Source organism: Trachinotus anak, unplaced genomic scaffold (genome assembly GCF_046630095.1).
Source record: "Trachinotus anak isolate AG129_WGS33_773 ecotype Australia unplaced genomic scaffold, CSIRO_AGI_Tana_v1 ptg000003l, whole genome shotgun sequence".
NCBI lineage: Eukaryota > Metazoa > Chordata > Actinopteri > Carangiformes > Carangidae > Trachinotus > Trachinotus anak.
This window is the reverse complement of record NW_027273854.1, coordinates 18,001,260-18,020,557: the sequence shown is the minus strand read 5'-3', so window position 1 is coordinate 18,020,557 and position 19,298 is coordinate 18,001,260. Positions and strand designations below refer to the sequence as shown.

Below are 19,298 nucleotides of genomic sequence, written 5' to 3'. Positions count from 1 at the left end.
TGTTTCACCCCTCACAGAAATGTCAGATATCTGCAGTTGTTAGCAGTTCCACCAGAGGGTGATTTCCTCTTCAAATTTCTCTGTCTGAGGTCTGAGGAAGTCAAATTTAAATGAAGCTGAGCGTTGTTTTCTCTTTTTCCTCATCCTAAAATGTATCATGTGACCCAACTAGTGAAATGTATATAAAACAGAGACCTATAGCTCCACCTTGACCAGCTGCTACAGTAAAATATAGCATACACTGATACATCAGTATTGATAATGTAATAATGTCATCTAAAATAATATTTCACTGACAGGGGCAATTCTTCTGCATAAGAAGCACTTTTACTTTTCACACTTACAGTGCATTCACCTAATAACGGTTAGATACTTTGATAATGCAAGATTTTTAATGAAGGATTCTAGTGTAATGGCATATTTGTACACTGTTCAACTTCAGCGCTCTGACTACATCTTCCACCACTGCAACAGTGATCCTAAAAAGAGTGTCGTCTCTGTCAAAGTGCCTCAGAACAGGCTTTGGTGGACACCGGAATTTTCTTCTCATTTTATGTGTGTCAGATACTTTGGCAAGACCTGACTCAGCCTCCTCACAGCTGGCCTTTAACCAAACTCAGCTCCGCCTCACAAATCTGTTTATGCCTCTACGCTGTCCTGTGAAGTCCGCAAGGGATTATGTAAAGATAACGTGATAAACATGCCATGCACTCTTATGTGAGTACTAGTTAGTCATAAAACATACTGGTTTATTTAAAAATAAATTGGGATTGGTTAGTCTGTAGAGCAATAGGTTATTCTAAAAAGGCAAAAAATATATTAAGAGAAAAATTGCTTTTCCCTGTGTCAATGGTTTTAATTTAAGATGCCTTACTCATCCCAAATCCCATCGGGCGCACAAAGGAAAAGCAATTGATGGTTAAGAGCAGAGGCATGGCGGGATGAAAATTGAGGGCAGAGGGATGGAGAAGATAGATGGAGTGAGGAAAGGAGATGGTTTCAGCCTGAGTGATGGCTTTCCAGGGAAACCCTAAATGGAGGGAGGCAGATTGAAGAATTCCCAGATCCTGCACTGCCAGACAGATCGGAGGGATGAGACCTCAGGGTGATGGCTGGTTTTAGAGATGTGACCATATCAGGAAGGAGAAGGTCTGATATATAAGAGCATGGCCTCAACACACACACTCATACTCCTCCCGAGCGTCCCTCTGCCTCCTGCATTGGTGAGTATCAGCCTGCTGACCTGACAGCCACTGTCCTTCCTCTCACTTTATAACAGCTTTATTTCTCCTCTCCATCTATTTCTAACGCAGACTCTCTCTGCAGCAGCCAGTCGGTAGGTGAGCCAATCAGTTGGTGTGTGTTGGTGGCAGCAGCAGCAGCAGCCATGCCGGGTGCATATAAAGGGGAGTGTGGGGACGATGTGGACCCCATGCCGTTCCTGGTTCCCTTAGAGAAGGAGCGGCTGGATGCAATGAATAAACCATATGACATCAAGCGCTCCTGCTGGGTCAAAGATGAGAAGGAGGCTTTTCTTGCTGGGGAGATTCAGTCTGAAGATGGGGACAAAGTGACCGTCAAGACCACCAAGAACACTGTGAGATGAAGACTAAACCTGTGCATTTTGTCATAGATATTTACTATAAACGACTGATCATGATACGTATGATTATATGATTATTCTTTCTGATCAGACTGTGACTGTGAGGAAGGATGATCTTCAGCAGATGAACCCTCCAAAGTTCTACCAAGCCAACGACATGGCAAACCTCACTTTCCTCAACGAGGCCAGCGTCTTGGAAAACCTGCGCAGCCGCTACGTCAGCATGAGGATCTATGTAAGTCTGTTAATGACAGCAGAAAAAACTTTGTTACGTTGCTGTTTTGACACTTAGGACTAAAAGCTGATTGGACTACGTTCAGCTACACTTCCATGGGTTATTAAAGGGGCATTCCACCGATTTGACACATGAATATCAATTTATTTAGCATGGAGAGTAACTCAGGCCACAGTTACGTCTTCTGTGTCTCTGGAGGAGTTTTGTCAAGTCTGAGAAAAATAACCCTGATGATGTCATAGCGATGTCATAAGGGTTATTTCAGCTTATGATCAGAAACTATACTAATATGTATATCCTGACTTGCATTATGGGAAGTGTAGTTTTCAGTGTTTTGGAGCTCAATCCATTCCAATTCTAAGTGAAAAACTAAATTAGTGGATGAACCCCTTTAAAATGCATTCTGGGAAAAGTGCAAACTCAAATAGTAGCACACATTCAGGCAGTTTGAAGGTGTCTGTGAACCAGATGTGGCCACATTTGTGAAAGTTTGTCGACAATATTACCAAGCGTTTTATTCCTTTCAGACCTACTCAGGCCTCTTCTGTGTGACGATCAACCCGTACAAATGGCTGCCCATCTACGGCGCTAAAGTGGCCCAGATATACAAGGGGAAGAAACGCAGTGAAGTTCCTCCTCACCTCTTCTCCATCTCTGACAACGCTTACCACGACATGATGATGGGTGAGGAGAGGGCGATGGCGAGAATGAAATGTTACATGTGGAGCAATGAGGAGAAAGACACAGAGGGAGGCTTTTAGAGGGTAAAGGGAAGGAAGAAATTTTAATCAGTCATAGGTCATTGATGGGTGAGAGGAGGGAGGTGAAACTGGCAAAGAGGGGAGAGTAGCATGCAAGTGGTATGTTGTAATTTGGGATATCCCCCATGAGATGAGTTGCCTGAAAGTTGTTACACAGTTATATGTGGAAAGAGGGAGTGGGGCAGTTGCTGGAGGTGTGTAATCAGTGTGGCGTGCGATGATTTGCTCAGGGAGTAGAAAAATACTTTACAGCCATTATGTGGCATCAGGGGAGAGCTGACAGCTGTCTGTGTTGTTGGTACTGCTGACAGAGAACATCAGCAGTCCTCTGATCTGCTCAGAGGGAAATCAGCAGTAATTATTCTCGCCTCACTCACACTCTCTCTGTTTCTCTCCTCTCCTGCCATCTCTATGTCCTGACCTCACAGAGCAAGAGAACCAGTCTATGCTGATCACGTAAGGACATCATATTCTTTTGTTTCTAAAAAAAAGAGTCCCCTACAAATGATGTATACCATGTAGTCTGCATGTCTCACAATTATTAAATCCTTATTGGCGTCTCTCCTCCAGTGGAGAATCTGGTGCTGGCAAGACTGAGAACACTAAGAAGGTCATCCAGTACTTTGCCAATGTTGGAGCCTCTGGGAGCAAAGTCTCAGACTCTAAGGCAAGTGTGCTTGTGCACAGACATCATTTCATATGCTGCTTGTCTTGTCTTACATAAATCATGTAAATTCCTCTCCTCTTCTCTCCTCTCCTCTCAGGGGTCTCTGGAGGACCAGATCATTCAGGCTAACCCAGTGCTGGAGGCATTTGGCAACGCCAAGACCATCAGGAACAACAACTCCTCACGCTTTGTAAGGACACATACACATAAATATATGATCATGTTTTACATCATGAAAGGACACAAAAATTGGTCGAACATGTAAAAAAAACAGTACAATCACAAATCAACGGGAATCACACTTATGTGTCTGTTTCAGGGAAAGTTCATTCGCATCCACTTTGGGTCAACAGCTAAGCTGGCTGGTGCTGATATTGAGACTTGTGAGTGGATTTAATTTATTGTCTTATTATTTTGGATCAGGCTTTACCAGCATTATTGCACCTTGGTGAAACACCCAGTCTTAGCTTCTATGGGCTATATTTCATCATTCTATAAAAAAATGAGTTGTAACATGTAAATAATTAAGATGAATAACCTCATAATCTCTGTGCGTCTTGGTGTGTCTGTTCTGTGTGTTTGTGCATCAGATCTGCTGGAGAAGTCAAGAGTGATTTCCCAGCAGGCTAGTGAGAGAGGATACCACATCTTCTACCAGCTCCTTTCTGGAAGGAAGCCAGAACTCATGGGTGAGAGACATAAAGCTGCACTGTCACTAGTTAATATTGAATTTAAGTGAATGTAAGCAGAAATAATAAAGTAGGGATCTATTCCACTGCTGGAGACACCCTATTGTTTTACCGTCGACATTGTGAAATCGCTGAATGTTGAAGAATTTTCCTCTTCTTTGTAACATCAGAGACAGTTTCTCACATCTGCATTTGACAAAGGAAATAAATGATTAAAGGATAATTTACAAAAGTAGTGTATACATAGTTGAAATATTTAGCTAAAATGATGGGAAAACAGTGAAGCTAAAGGTAATACATGGTCAAAATACTTAAAAGTAGTGCATTAACTGTGGAAATAGAAGTGGAAGTAATGGGTAAAGCAGTGTATACAAATAGTCAGCTAAAAATAATGGGAAAATGGTGCAGCTAAATGTAGTGAATGCATGGTGGAAAAAGTTAAAAGTAATACATAAACAGTTGAAACATTGCACTAAAAGTAGTTGAAATGTCAAACTTCTGCCACTAGTAATGAAGGGAAACTTCACCAAATTCACCTAAAAAATAAACTAAAATAAAAAAATGTGTGAAGAATATTGTATCACATATTAAAGTTAAATAACATCCAGTTTAAAATCATTTCAAATGAACACATTTGCTGGTGGTGTTGATGAAAGCACCTGAGCTCATCTGACAGAGCTCTGATACTTTTTGTTAATAATAATCAACATCCATTAAACAGTGGGATTTGCTTTCAGGGAGACAAATGATCATTGTCTTATTGTTATGAAAATGCGTTGTTTTCCAGGGGCTCTGCTGCTGAACCCAGACCCCAAACAGTATGTGTGGGTGTGTCAGGGAGTCACGGTGGTGGACAACATGGATGATGGAGAGGAGCTGCTGCTCACTGATGTGAGTCAACACTTGCTCTCTCTCATGATTGGATTCATAGTTTTGCCTGAGTTTTTCGTGCTGTGCTTTGTCTTTAAATCACTAATTAAAACTGAAATACTTGATCTGGTCAAACAAATGAATTTGCCTGTTGATGGTGCTGTTGCCTCTTTTTCTGTAACTTTGTTGTGCAGCACTAGTAATCTCTCTTCTGTTTTCTCTCTATGCTTGTGTGCACACAGGAAGCCTTTGATGTCCTGGGCTTCACTCCTGAGGAGAAGATGAGCGTGTACAAGCTGACCGGAGGCATAATGCACTTCGGCAACATGAAGTTCAAACAGAAACCCAGAGAGGAACAGGCTGATGTGGATTCCACTGAGGGTATAAAAATCCCACATTTTCCTCTCTGTCTGGCTTTTTCTTCATCAAGTTACCTCTCTCTACCCTGTCCATAAGGCCTAGTTCTGCATCTTTTTTATCTTTCTCCTTCTCTTTTGACATTTCTCCTAAAGCCTGCCCTTTCATTCTGGTGTCCCTGCTCATATTTTTCAAACTCTATATACTGTTTCTTCCTTCCATTGATCTCCATCTTATTTGTGTGTCCTACTGTCTCTGCATATGTTAAAATAATTTGATTAATTCCTTATCCCTTCTCTTATTCCCCTCCTAAAGTGGCTGACAAAGTCGCTCACCTCATGGCCATCAACTCTGGGGAGCTGCAGAAGGGCATAACGCGCCCCAGGGTCAAGGTTGGCAATGAGTTTGTGACCAAAGGTATTACAAGCACATTATTTAGATGATTAAAAAAATGTCTTGAAAACAATGACTTTTCAACAAGCGGGGACAGCGCACTTACTCACAGTCCAATATTTGAACTCAGGTCAGAACCAGGACCAGTGTGTGTACTCCATCGGGGCTCTGGCAAAAGCTATCTATGACCGCATGTTCAAGTGGATGGTGACCCGGATCAATAAGACCCTGGACACCAAGATGCAGCGGCAGTACTTCATAGGAGTGCTGGACATTGCTGGGTTTGAGATCTTTGAGGTGGGATGCAGATGGATTGTGTGCTGGATTGTATTTCAAGTTATTTCATCTCATCCTCTTGCATCTCATGATCCAAACCTGTCTTTTGTCTCCAGTTCAACAGCTTTGAGCAACTGTGCATCAACTTCACCAATGAGAAGCTGCAGCAGTTCTTCAACCACCACATGTTTGTGCTGGAGCAAGAAGAGTACAAGAAGGAGGGCATCGACTGGGTCTTCATTGACTTTGGCCTGGACCTGCAGGCCTGTATCGACCTGCTGGAAAAAGTAACGCACTAACAAATACACAGCTGACAACATGGATATACAGTACACTGTACGTTGCGTACATCCTATTTTTCCTCTCTCTGTCCTCTCCAGCCTATGGGGATTTTCTCCATCCTGGAGGAGCAGTGTGTGTTTCCAAAGGCAACAGATGCGACCTTCAAAGCAGCTCTGTACGACAACCACCTGGGCAAGTCCTCCAACTTCCTCAAGCCGAAAGGGGGGAGGAAAGGAGCTGAGGCCCACTTTGAACTGGTGCACTATGCCGGCACTGTGAGTCCTGGGTTTAACGTATAGCTAGATGTTAGGGTCTGGTATGTGTCTGTGTTTGAGGTGTAGAGGTGTCTGTGCGTCCGCTCTGTCAACAGAGTCAAGTAACATCTCTGTATTTATAGCAGGACATGTAACTTTAATGCGAACATGGGCGCGGTTAAGATGTTTATGCCTTTCACAGGTGGGTTACAACATCGCTTGCTGGCTGGAGAAGAACAAAGACCCTCTGAATGAGACGGTGGTGGGACTCTTCCAGAAGTCCTCCATGCCCCTGCTGGCTCTGCTCTTCAAAGAGGAGGAGGCTGCTGCAGGAACTAAGAAGCAGAAGAAAGGGTCTTCCTTCCAAACTGTCTCCAACTTCTACAGGGTAACTCACAGAGAGACACAGGGATGCTTACATGTACTCACATGGGCATACAGGCGCACATAGACCAGAAGTAATCTCTTAGCCCGGTCTCATCGTGAAGCGTAATTTACCACAACCCAACTCAAGTCCTGACCAAAATTAAAGGGAGAAACAAGCTCAATAACCACACTGCTTGATCTAAAGTAGATAAATTAATAAAACACAACTGCAAAACCACACACTGAGGCATATCTCACAATAGGCTCACAAACACACATCACAGGAGTCCGTTAACTATTTATGCTTCACAGGAACAACTGAACAAGCTGATGAGCACCCTGCGAAGCACTGCTCCTCACTTTGTCCGCTGCATCGTGCCCAATGAGTTCAAGAAGTCAGGTCAGTGGTGAAGACTGTGGGTGTTGTTTGATCTACACGTGTTTTTTCTGTCATAATGTCAAAGTACACAGTGTATCTCAAACAGTAAAAATGTGTTCACTAAATTAAGGAATGTGTTCAATCAACTGGAAATGTTGGGCCTTAACAATCACGTTCTCTCTCTTTCATGTTGTGAAGGTGTTACAGATAATCATCTGATCTTGCATCAGTTAGCCTGTAACGGCGTACTAGAGGGCATCCGCATCTGCAGGAAAGGATTCCCAAATAGACTACAGTACCCAGAATTCAAACAGAGGTCTGACTCCCATCACTTTTGTATTGATCTCCATTATTTCAGTATCCATCTCCTTTTTTAAATTGCAGTAATTTTATATATTTGGTTTTCTGTCTTTTTCTGTCTGATGTGTTTTTACAGCCTTTACATGAAACTGTGTTGGAAAAGTCTTTGATACTCCATTTGCCTTAAATTCAGAACCTTGACCCAGCACACAGTTTATTTCTAAACATAATTTTTTGAGGAATTCTATAATCCCAGTTCCCAGAATTTTGTTTGTCTCAAATAAGTTGAATCAAACCTTTTTCCCCCTTTCCCTTCTGTTCTTCCTTTCTCCTTCTGCTCCTACTGTCTCCTAGGTACTACATCCTCAACCCCAACGTCATCCCTAAGGGATTCGTTGACAACAAGAAGGCCTCTGAGCTTCTCCTGAGCTCTGTTGGTCTGGATAACATGGAGTACCGTATAGGCCACAGTAAGGTATGCTGTTGCTGATCACTGTTGTGATATTTTATTTATACAAGTGAACGCGCTCATGCTGGCAGAGATACAGGGGTGGAAAGTAACTAAACTTCTACTACTAACTATAACTACATACATTTACTCAGGTATACTGCACCTACGTGCAATTTTGAGTCACTTCCAACAGAGAATAAAGCGTTCAAACATTAAAATCCACCATGACCAACTGCAATAGTCAAATGAGTAAATTAATGAATTACGAGAGAGACAACACACATAAACAGATATTAATATCGTAAACACAAAACAGTATCATCTCTGATTAAAAACACAAACACACATAATAAATGCAATATACTACAATTTATATACAGTAGCCTATGTGATCATGTTTTACAATATATTTTGAAGTGTCAATAATTGATATATTCTTCAGTGAAGGGCCAATACATCTGAGATATTCTCCACTGTTACTACTTATTACAGAATAGTATGCCAGCATACTCTAATATGTATAGATAACAAACAAAATTCCACTTATAATTATCTAGTGCACATACAGTTTGCTGTGTGATCAAACATCATCCACTCTGGTGGAGAAACCTCACTCATCATCGCATTTTCAGTCATTTGGTCAATGTTGTGCATAAAACACTTCAAACCTGAATCCCTCATTTTTACGCTGCGGAATGTGCAGTCGATAAATGATAATAATTTTCCTCTCTTCCTCCTCTTCCTCCCTCACCTGTTTGTGTTTCCTCCCTCTCCAGGTGTTTTTCCGTGCAGGCGTCCTGGCGAAGCTGGAGGACATGCGTGACGAGCGCCTGGCAAAGATCATAACCATGCTGCAGGCTCAACTCAGAGGAACTCTGATGAGGATTGAGTTTAAGAAGATGGTGGACAGACGGTCAGTGTGTGTCTGTGTGTGTATTCACAGCAGTTTTTCCCCCTAAATGTTTGTGAGCACTAACAGTGTTTCTGCTTTTCTGCAGAATTGCACTGATGGTGATACAGCGCAATGTGAGGAAGTTCCTTCAGTTACGCTTCTGGGGCTGGTGGAAACTCTACACTAAGGTAAAAAGCCAAAATTTCCCTTCCTGACAAATAATTAATTATCTTCATCAGTACCACCTTCATCATCGGCATATTTCCCCCAGGTGAAGCCCCTGCTGATGGTCGCCCGTCAGGAGGATATCTTCAAGGCCAAGGAGGAGGAGCTGAGGGTGGCAGTGGAGAAGGTCAAGGAGCTGGAGGGCAAGATTAAAGATCTTGAGGGGAAGATGGTCACTCTGTCACAGGAGAAGAACGACCTGGCCCTGGCACTGGCTGCAGTAAGTGCACGTCTGCACACAGTTCAGATTACAGGAGGATAAGACAGTATGTCCCTTGAATTTGTTTTGGGGGTGTTGAGTTAGTGTGCAGATATGGCACATAAACTATTCTTACTCCAGAGCTTTCTCTGTCATTGCACCTGAATAATTGTGAACATGGAGACACACTTTATCTCCTTGTCTCCCTGCAGGAGCAGGACACGCTGGGTGATGCTGAGGAGCGCTGCACCCAGCTGATGCACCATAAGGTGCAACTGGAGGAGTCAGTACAGGTAATTTACCTTTAACAGTAAATAACAGTTCCCTGTAGGCATGTTGAGATGATGTGGTGATACAGCAACAAACAACATAAGGTGTGATTGCTACAAAATTGACATTAGTGTTGCTGACAATGTAGACGATTAACAGTGACTTTACTGACAGTGTTAATTGTATAATGTTTATTCACAGGACCAAAATAAGAACTTCTGGAGTCTTGTATGTCTTGAAAACAAAGATTAAGCTAACTGGTTTATTGTGACTAAAACTGTGAATTCAGGATCTGCGTGAGCGCCTGGAGGAAGAAGAAGGCAACACAGCCTCCCTCCATGGCCAGAGGAGGCAGCTGGAGGGGGAACTGAATGAGCTGAAGAGAGACCTGGAGTCTCTGGAGTCCACACTGGCCAAGACTGAGAAAGAGAAACAGGTAAAGGAGAGGAGGATGAAATGAAACACAGCAGCTGTGGAGATACAGTTCATTTGACTGAATATCTCCAGGCACTGCGTGTATCTGGAGCCATCTGGATTAATGGACAGAAAACCAGGATATTGTCTGTAAGATTTTGATTTTACCACTGAATTCTTGTTCTAGGGTCTGGACTTCAAGGTGCGGACTCTGACAGGTGACCTGAGCCAGAGAGACGACCATATTGCCAAGCTGCAGAAGGAAAAGAGAGCTCTGGAGGAACTGCAACAGGTAGACAAACACATGCACACAGGAGAACATGCATGCACACTAATTTTAAATTTTATTTGTATGAGTTTCATGACGACTGATTTATTTTAAAACGTATTCAGAGAACTGTGGAGGATCTGCAAACAGAAGAGGACAAAGTTAACCATCTCACCAAGACCAACAGCAAGCTCAATGCCCAAGTGAACGAGGTGCGAGACCTGACAGAATGTCTGCACCTGCAGCTGAATATACTCTGTATTACTGTCTAAATCGTGTGTGTGTGTGTGTGTGTGTGTGTGTGTGTGTGTGTGTGTGTAGCTGGAGGACAGTTGGGAGCAGGAGAAGAGGATCAGGGCGGAGGTGGAGAAAGCGAGGAGGAAGGCAGAGGGAGACCTGAAGATGACCATAGAGAACCTGAATGAGATGGAGAATGCAAAGATCGACCTGGAGGAGGTCATCAAGAAGTGAGAGAGAAAGGCCTGCACGCACAGACACACACACACACACACACACAAGCTGACAAGTTTCTGACTTCCTCTGTACTTAAAACACACTGAGCAAACTCTTATACAGTGACTTTATATCTGTGTATGCGCCTCATTCTCTGTTCCACACTGTCAGTCCCAGTGGGTACTGACCCTCTGCTGTTTGTGTTCATCCAGGAGAGACTTTGAGATCAACAACATGAACTCAAAGCTGGAAGACGAACAAGCTCTCAGCTCCATGCTCAGCCGCAAGCTCAAAGAGCACCAGGTTTGTGGTCAGACGCACAAGAGTCCACAGGCTTTTATTCTATTTCACGCTGCAGCAGCTGATTTCAGGTAGCAGATGATGAGAAGCCTGAACTTGAGAAGTCACTGTAGATGTTGTTCCTGAAAATGTTGAGCTGAATTTGTAATTATTCTTGCGCTAGCAGGAATGACAATGACAGGTGGTTGGTTGGTCTTCCAAAATGGTGAAGAAATGTATTTATTTTTGTTTATTTATTTAATAATGACTGTGCATGTTACTGTAAATAACATCAGTACAAAATACACAATGTAAACATGCCCGGACTGTAGCAAAAATGCTAATTTACATCCATAGTGCCTTCGCATACAAATCATTACAAGTCACAATACACAACTAAAAACATAGAGGACACAAACACAAAGACAAATTTATTTTGTTGCATAGTGATTTAAAAATGATCACAGATCTGGTTTGACTTCAGCCGGTGTTGGAGACGTGTCTGCAGGTGGGATGTGTCGGACACTTCCTGATTGCAAGTGGAAAGCCATTCCAATATTTACTTCCCTGTCGTGATGGCACAGTTTGTCCATATGTGGTGATCCTATGAGGCACCTCACAGTCCCCTCTAGTGGCTGCCCTGGTGCCAATGCCACTGTCGACCCTCTCTTTAATTAATCCATGTAAAGGTGGTGACGCAAGTCCACGCAAAATCTTATTAATAAAACAAGCACAATTACATTTTTTTTATTCTCAAAACTCAATAGATTATATTTTCCAGTATATTGCAATAATGAATTTAAGGTGTTTTTTTTTCTAAAACGTTTATGGCTTTCTCGAAAACTGATTCTATTGATTTAAGTGTTTTTCCTCCGGTAAATGAAAACCTGTTAAAACAATAACCAATGTGTGAAGAAATCAGTGAGCGTAAAAACAATTAAATGAAAATTAGAGTTGCAGAAGTGAGGGCGATAAACAGCAATGATGATAGAAAGTTTTAATGTCGTTTTTTTTTTTTTACTCAAGCATGTGTTCCTCCATTTCTCTTTCAGGGCCGCATCGAGGAGCTGGAGGAGGAGCTGGAGGCTGAGCGAGCCATGAGAGCCAAGGTACAGCAGCTTCATCCATAGTTTCAGCCATGACAGGACACTTTAGTTCAAACCTGATATATGACTGAGAACTACAATCATTTATTCACATGCTGACCAGCATAAATAGGCTGAAAGATGGGATATTGCATGTTGCTCTTCAAGATTAAAATTGGTTCTCTGTCTGTTCTCTGACAGGTTGAGAAGCAGAGGGCAGAGCTGTCACGAGATCTGGAGGATCTCAGTGATAGGCTGGAAGAGGCGGGAGGAGCCACCGTCGCCCAGGTGAGTGTCTGACAGCTGTCAATCAACCACAGAGTAACACTGAACTCCAACATGACCTCTGCCTGTCTAACCTCCACTACCTCCTCTGCGCTTGACGCCTCAGATTGAGCAGAACAGGAAGCGGGAGACGGACCTGCTGAAGCTGAGGCGGGAGCTGGAAGAGGCAGCGCTCCAATCAGAGGCCACGGCAGCGGCTCTGAGGAAGAAGCACTCGGACGCGATGGCAGAGCTGGGTGAGCAGCTGGAGAACCTGACCAGACTGAAAGTTAAACTGGAGAAGGACAAACAGAGCATGAAGGCCGAGATCGAAGATCTCAACGTCACCATGGAGGCCACTCAGAAAGCAAAGGTACAAAGTTATTTCAGAAAAATGATGTGAATGACTCCATCACCCAAACATATCATACAAGAATATAAACTATTCATTCTTCTGTTATTGCCTCTGTGCGTTTACATGTGTAGATGAACTCGGAGGCCCACGCCCATAAGCTGGAGGACAACCTGGCAGAGGCCAACACTCGCCTGGCTGAGATGGAGCGCACTCAGACTGAGCTCAGCACGGCCAAAATCCATCTGACGGGTGAGAACACACAAATACATACACAGTTCTTTGGAGTTTGGTATAGTCCTGTCATCTATCCTTTTTTTTTTGTTTGTTTGATTGTGTAGCGGACAATAATGATCTGAGCCGGGAGCTAGAGGACGTGCAGAGTAAGCTGACCCAGGTGACCAGGCTGAAGGCCTCGCTCACCTTGCAGATTGATGAGCTCAAGAGACAGGTGGATGAGGAGAACAAGGTACAAGTCACCACAAACAAACACACACACACACACACACACACACACACACACATCTGTTTAACCTTGTTTAAGAAATGTGTGATATACGTACATATTTTCTCTGGGAAACTGGGAGCTGCCCAGTTCAGTCACTTCCTCAGTGACACTTTCCCAGCTGAGTTTTGAGTTTCAGCTCTCTCTCTGACCTTTAGGTGACTGTCCATCTGTCCCCCTGACAAAGTGATTATCAGACCTCTAATAAAATCCACAGCTAAGACTTCTCTCCCTCTCTGTAGGGTCGTAACACAGCGGTGGTGGCTCTGGCCAACGCGCGCCATGACCTCTCCCTGCTGAAGGAGCAGCTGGAGGAGGAGTCGGAAGCTCGTGGGGAGCTGCAGCGCCTCGTGTCAAAGCTCAACGCTGACGTCACCTCTTGGAGGAGCAAGTACGAGACGGACGCCATCCACCGCACTGAGGAGCTGGAGGAGACCAAGTAGGTTAAATACAAGATACAGTAACTACCACTATAAATCAAAGGGGAACCAATGTTTAATAAATGGTGGTGGTGAAAACACAAATGAACTATTGTTGATACTTGTTGATAATTTAATCCCACGGTTCCCTCTTCCTCTTTCCTTCCACCCACTCTTCTCCAGGCGCAAACTGGCAGTGCGTCTCCAGGAGGCTGAGGAGGCTGCGGAGGCAGCCCAGGCCAAAGCTGCCAGCTTGGAGAAGGTCAAGCAGAGGCTGCAGGGAGAGGTGGAGGACCTCACCATAGACCTGGAGAAGGTACACACACACACACACACACACACACACACACACACAGAGTCCTGGCTTCAACCGTCACCAGAGTAATTTGTTAGCTCTCATACTTCTGTAAGTGACGCATTATTGATTAATTTAGCTATATATTCTTTAATTAATGTATGTATGTTTTAAAGAACAAATGGCCATCACAGGTTAATAGATCCCAAAAGGCTGCCTGTTTTTGACCAACTCTATCCTGTAACCAGAAACTGTATTGTAACTCAATAATCAGTTAATAATAACCAATAATCAATTATACCGTATTGCTTCTGTAGCGTCTTTCCTAATGATATGAAACTGTCAAAATCTAAAATAAATTTGTTCTTCGTATCCTATAGGCGAAACACTGTATTTCTCTTCCATTGAAAATTACAACCTACTTATCAATATCTGTATATCAATAAAAAAAAAGATTAAAAAAAGATTAAAAAGATTAAAAATGTATAACTGATTAATTAACTGCAAGCTGTTAGGTACACTCCGTAAATGCACTGACAGAAAAAGTACGTCTTTGCATGAGAAGATGCTTTTGTCTGTGTTTGTGTGACTAGTCCAACGCGGCGGCAGCAGCTCTGGATAAGAAGCAGCGAGTTTTCGACAAGCTGGCGGCCGAGTGGAGCCAGAAGAACGAGGAGCTGCAACTGGAACTGGACAACAGCCAGAGGGAGAGTCGCTCCTATATGACAGAGCTCTACAAGCTGAAGACGGCCTTCGAGGAGAGCCAGGATCATATAGAGACGGTCCGCAAGGAGAACAAAACCCTCTCAGGTGCCTTCAAACTGCTGTGGTTCAATAGATCATAACAGGAAACATGAGAGATAAGGGATGGTATCCTGAAAAGGCTCAAAGTTGGATAATAAAACCTGAATACAAATGTATTGCAACATGTTTTTTTTGACAACGTACCCCCTCTCCTCACAGAGGAGATCAAGGAGTTGGTGGACCAGCTCGGTGAAGGAGGCCGCAGCGTCCACGAGCTGCAGAAGGCCAAGAAGAAACTGGAGGTGGAGAAGGAGGAGCTGCAGCTGGCCCTGGAGGAAGCCGAAGCGTCACTAGAGGTGCAGAGCGCGCTTATTGCCAAGAAAAAACTTGGCTTGTGTGAGCTGTCACTGTAGTAGATGAATTTTGGAAAGACGATGAAAGATTATGTGCAGGTGATGATAGAGTAAACCAGGGACTCCTGCATCCATTCATAGGTTCAGTTGTCAAAATGTGGTGTGTGTGTGTGTGTGTGTGTGTGTGTGTGTCTCCAGGTGGAGGAAGGTAAGCTGGTGCGTGTACAGCTGGAGCTGGCTCAGGTCAAGGCTGACATCGACCGCAGAATCCATGAGAAGGAGGAGGAGTTTGAAGTCACCAGGTTGGACTTACTGTAACATGCAGTAACGTGTGAACCAGGCACACACACAAACACACACTTTACAAACTAAATCAAAACACATAAAAGAGTCATACCTCCACCTCCAAAAGATGTGATGCATTAGAGATGTGTTTTTTAGTAAGTGAAATTACAGACCTTAAAGGTCCCATATTGTATAAAGTGAGATTTCCATGTGTTTTTGATCATAAAGCAGGTCTAGGTTCTACATTAATACTGTGAAAGTATCAAAGCCTCAGTCCACAGAGAAATGCACACAGCCTGTATTCAGAAACTGAGCCTTAAAATAAGCTCTCAGGACTTCTGCAACTTTGTGATGTCACAACAAAGCAGCCACCACTCTCAGCCATGCCCCAAGCCCCGCCCACCACCGAACCACCATCCAACCCTGAGGGATTTGGTTTCTCTGAGTGTTTACCTAAAATCTGCTATATTTTTATTCTGTTGCTCAGAAGACAGATTGGCTCACTGAGCTCCAGAGAAGCCTGAGAGAGAAGATGTAAAACTACATCTACTACGAGATGGTTTTTGGTTCTTAAAACCACCAACATACTGTATCTTCTCATGGATATCAATACTTCAAATACGGGACCTTCATGTATGCACTATACTAACATCCTCACTTCATTCACAATTGTACTGATTGATCACCAATATCCACAATTTGTATCTGTACCGGCCAGCATTAGCTTATATTTATAACCTCTACTCCTCATCAACAACCTGTGTGTTTGTGTTATCCAGGAAGAACCATGCACGTGCAGTGGAGTCGCTGCAGGCCAGTCTGGAGGCAGAGGCCAAAGGTCGTGCCGAGGCTCTGAGGATGAAGAAGAAGATGGAGGGAGACTTGAATGAGATGGAGATTCAGCTGGAGCATGCTAACAGGAACAACGCTGAGCTGGTCAAAACCCTGAAGAAGCTGCAGCAGCAGATCAAAGTAGGAGTTTTATTTGATCACCGAGTGGCGGAATATGGACCCACGTAGAAAAATACCACAGCAATAATCCTTGTGTCTCATCTCTAACCCAGGATCTGCAGGTGCAGATGGATGAGGACGCCCGTCAGCACGAGGAGCTGAGGGAGAAGTACAGCCTGCAGGAGCGCCGCCTGTGTCTCATGCAGGGGGAGATGGAGGAGCTGAGAGGAGGCCTGGAGGCGTCCGAGAGGGCCCGCAAACAAATAGAGCAGGAGCTGGTGGACATCACAGAGAGGTTCAGTGAGATCAACATGCAGGTAAGTGGCTGCACAGGAAGGCTACAGAGGCACACACACATACAGACAATGGATGGTTTGAATGGCCTTATAATACTAATTTCCCACATTTTTAATTGTTGTAGGCAGTATATTTGGTGTGATTCATAATTTGACTCTGTGCCTCTCTCATTTTCTCTCACACTAGAACCAAAGTCTGACTATCCTAAAGAGAAAGCTGGAGGCCGACCTCGCCCGACTGTCCAGTGAGAATGAGGAGCTGATCTCAGAGTTTCGTGCTGCTGAAGAGAGAGCCAAGAAGGCTGTGACTGACGTGAGCGACCTGACCACACAAAAAAGACACACAGAAAATTTGAACATTAAGCAAACATAAACATTTCATAGCAAAGGCATTAAAATTACAAAAAATAAATAATTTGAATTGAATTATTGAATGCGTTGATATGTGTGTCTGCGTCCAGGCAACACGATTGTGTGAGGAGCTTCGGCAGGAGCAGGACCGGAGCGCCCACCTGGAGAAGATCAAGAAGAACCAGGAGCAGAACCTCAGAGACCTCACACTGAAGCTGGAGGAGGCTGAGCAGCAGGCTCTGAAGGCGGGAAAACGCACCATCCAGAAACTGGAAACCAGGGTGAGGAGTTGGATTTATTGAGGGATGGTAGCAATCCAGACAACACCCCTGGGTCAGGCCTCTCATCCGCAGATTGCATCATTTCTTCCCCTTTATTGTCCTACTAGATCAAGGAGTTGGAAAATGAGCTGGACCAGGAGCAGAAGCGCCACGTGGAGACGGTGAAATACCTCCGTAAGGGAGAGCGTCGACTCAAAGAGCTGACCTTCCAGACGGAGGAGGACCACAAGACCAATCAGCGCATGCAGGAGCTGGTGGAGAAACTCCAGAACAAGCTCAAGTCCTACAAACGTCAGATCGAGGACGCTGTGAGTAGGAGTGGTGACAATGAATTAAAATTTTTCATCTTCATATCTTTCTGAAAATGATTTGTTTTAAGGAGCAGGTTCTCGCTGTTACACATACATACACACACACCCTGCCAAATCTAAAACTAAAACTCCACCCCATTTATAGCAATGAGGGTCGGCTAAATAACAGAAACACCTCTCTGTATAATGCAACACAGCTTGCAGTGCGATGAGCCCTCAGGGCCACCGTACCATTGACTACATCCTCTATGGCTGAGATGATTGATGCCACTCTTGTGTCTGTGTGGAAATGTGCAGAAATGTCCAACAATTCCTTTAAATTGTGGCACTTTTAATTACTTGGTTCATGGATCCCGTTGGGGCCTTGTATATTCAAAATTATGTCAATCAAAAAAGAGGACACTTTCTTTAAATTCCTTAAAAGCTCCCCCTCAAACAAAAGTGTGCATTTGTTTAATACTAAGACAAACTTCTTGTGTGTGTCACTGCAGGAGGAGCAGGCCAACAGCAGCCTGTCTAAGTACAGGAAGACGATCCACGAGCTGGATGATGCTGAGGAGCGTGCAGAAATGGCAGAGATGGCCCTGAATAAAATGAGGACCAGGAACAGAGCCTCAACCACTAAGGGCTTCACCTCGGTGGAGATCGTGCAGGTCACCAAGCCCACCAGTGGAAACCAGGATGGGTAGAGGGGAACAGACACACACACACTTTGCTAGCAGGTGGGCATATACACGCACGAGAAGATGTCTTAGCATGTGCTTATACACATGCTTGTGTTTCATCTTTGTGTTTTGTTTTTTTTGCTTCCACAGAGTGACGCACACTCATTCAGCCCTCCAGAGGACGCTTCACTGAGGAAGTGTGAGCACAGGCACACTGAGGAAAGTCTTAAAAAGCCCACACAGAGCTCCTTAGAAAGTCTTAAATAATTAAATAAGTCTTTAACATCACCAATAGTCTTAATGAGTGTAGTCAGGATTGGTCACATAGCCTGTTCTAGTCTATTTTTGCCTGCACGCCATGTTTTACTGTTAGTCTGCCTTGAGTGTGCTGTATGTGTCTCCAGTCTTTGAATGTGCACCTGAAGGTGTTTTATATGGACCTGTCAAGAATGGAGGTTTGCTTTTGTCTGCCCTTTGCTCTCATGGGTCTGTATGTTTTTTGGTTTTTTTTTGGATCCCATATTGTCTCTGTGGAGACAATAAGGGTGTGTGTTTGTTGAATGTGTTGATGTGTGTGACTGTGTGACTTGCATCATCTCAGTCTGCGTCTTCGGGCTGGAGGGAGGAGTGAGTGAAGCTGTGCTCTCACGTCAACGATAGAGAGCCCACCTGTGTGTGTCGCTCCTGCTTGTGTGTTAAAAGTGTGAGTAGTGACCTGCTGCACAGTCTTAATAAACCATAAGCAAGTGACAAGTGTCCTTTCGTTATTGTGTGAACAGGAAACGGCTCATGCGTGACGAAGCAGACATCCAGCAATGTTATATTTAGTGTTTTTGACTCTTTAGCCATTATATGGACTAAAATATCAACATCTAATCTGGATGAGAGTGAATCTAAAGAGACCGCATTAACAGTGTTCATGCAGGCAGTCACGTAATGTACCTACAGTCTACATACCTACTGTCTTCAGTTAACACCACAAATGATACAACTTTGAGGGGCCCCCACTGCCTTCCCAACATAAATCATAATAATGTGGTTAAATGCAAATTAATTTAAGAATATTTACCTCTAAGCATTCTTCTACCTCTAATAATAATAATAATGTAATTATTATTATCAATTACATATAAATACTATATAATAGTAATAATAAAAAGAATGGAGCATTTAGCATGTGTAAGTAGTCAACTGTTTGCATATATCAAATTAAAATGTGATGCAATGTTTACAGCTTGTGTGGCCCAAAAAGTCTAAA

At 43.7% G+C, this 19,298-nt stretch overlaps 1 protein-coding gene across 1 annotated transcript; it reads left to right on the top strand.

Moving 5' to 3' along the window:
- The first annotated feature begins 1,256 nt into the window (after positions 1-1,256).
- On the top strand, positions 1,257-18,793 carry LOC139618383 (myosin-16-like). The gene is made up of 44 exons (XM_071474258.1): positions 1,257-1,597; positions 1,695-1,838; positions 2,366-2,522; positions 3,028-3,055; positions 3,170-3,266; positions 3,364-3,456; positions 3,586-3,649; positions 3,857-3,955; positions 4,743-4,846; positions 5,068-5,206; positions 5,498-5,599; positions 5,706-5,872; positions 5,968-6,138; positions 6,232-6,408; positions 6,590-6,775; positions 7,066-7,153; positions 7,331-7,448; positions 7,787-7,907; positions 8,660-8,796; positions 8,882-8,963; positions 9,047-9,220; positions 9,412-9,492; positions 9,759-9,905; positions 10,071-10,175; positions 10,277-10,363; positions 10,473-10,618; positions 10,817-10,907; positions 11,936-11,992; positions 12,170-12,256; positions 12,360-12,605; positions 12,719-12,836; positions 12,926-13,053; positions 13,332-13,528; positions 13,692-13,824; positions 14,397-14,613; positions 14,767-14,903; positions 15,099-15,202; positions 15,965-16,157; positions 16,250-16,453; positions 16,620-16,745; positions 16,894-17,064; positions 17,172-17,372; positions 17,867-18,097; positions 18,191-18,793. Exons 1-43 carry the CDS (start codon positions 1,388-1,390, stop codon positions 18,062-18,064), a joined length of 5,832 nt encoding a protein of 1,943 aa, XP_071330359.1. The 5' UTR covers positions 1,257-1,387; the 3' UTR covers positions 18,065-18,097; positions 18,191-18,793.
- The last annotated feature ends 505 nt before the right edge of the window (positions 18,794-19,298 follow it).

Excerpts from the sequence above, each read along its gene's own strand:
- LOC139618383 (XM_071474258.1), top strand. The coding sequence starts at position 1,388 with ATGCCGGGTGCATATAAAGGGGAGTGTGGGGACGATGTGGACCCCATG. Across the intron at positions 17,065-17,171 it reads TCCAGAAACTGGAAACCAGG|ATCAAGGAGTTGGAAAATGA; the intron begins GTGAGGAGTTGG and ends TTGTCCTACTAG. Across the intron at positions 17,373-17,866 it reads AACGTCAGATCGAGGACGCT|GAGGAGCAGGCCAACAGCAG; the intron begins GTGAGTAGGAGT and ends GTGTCACTGCAG.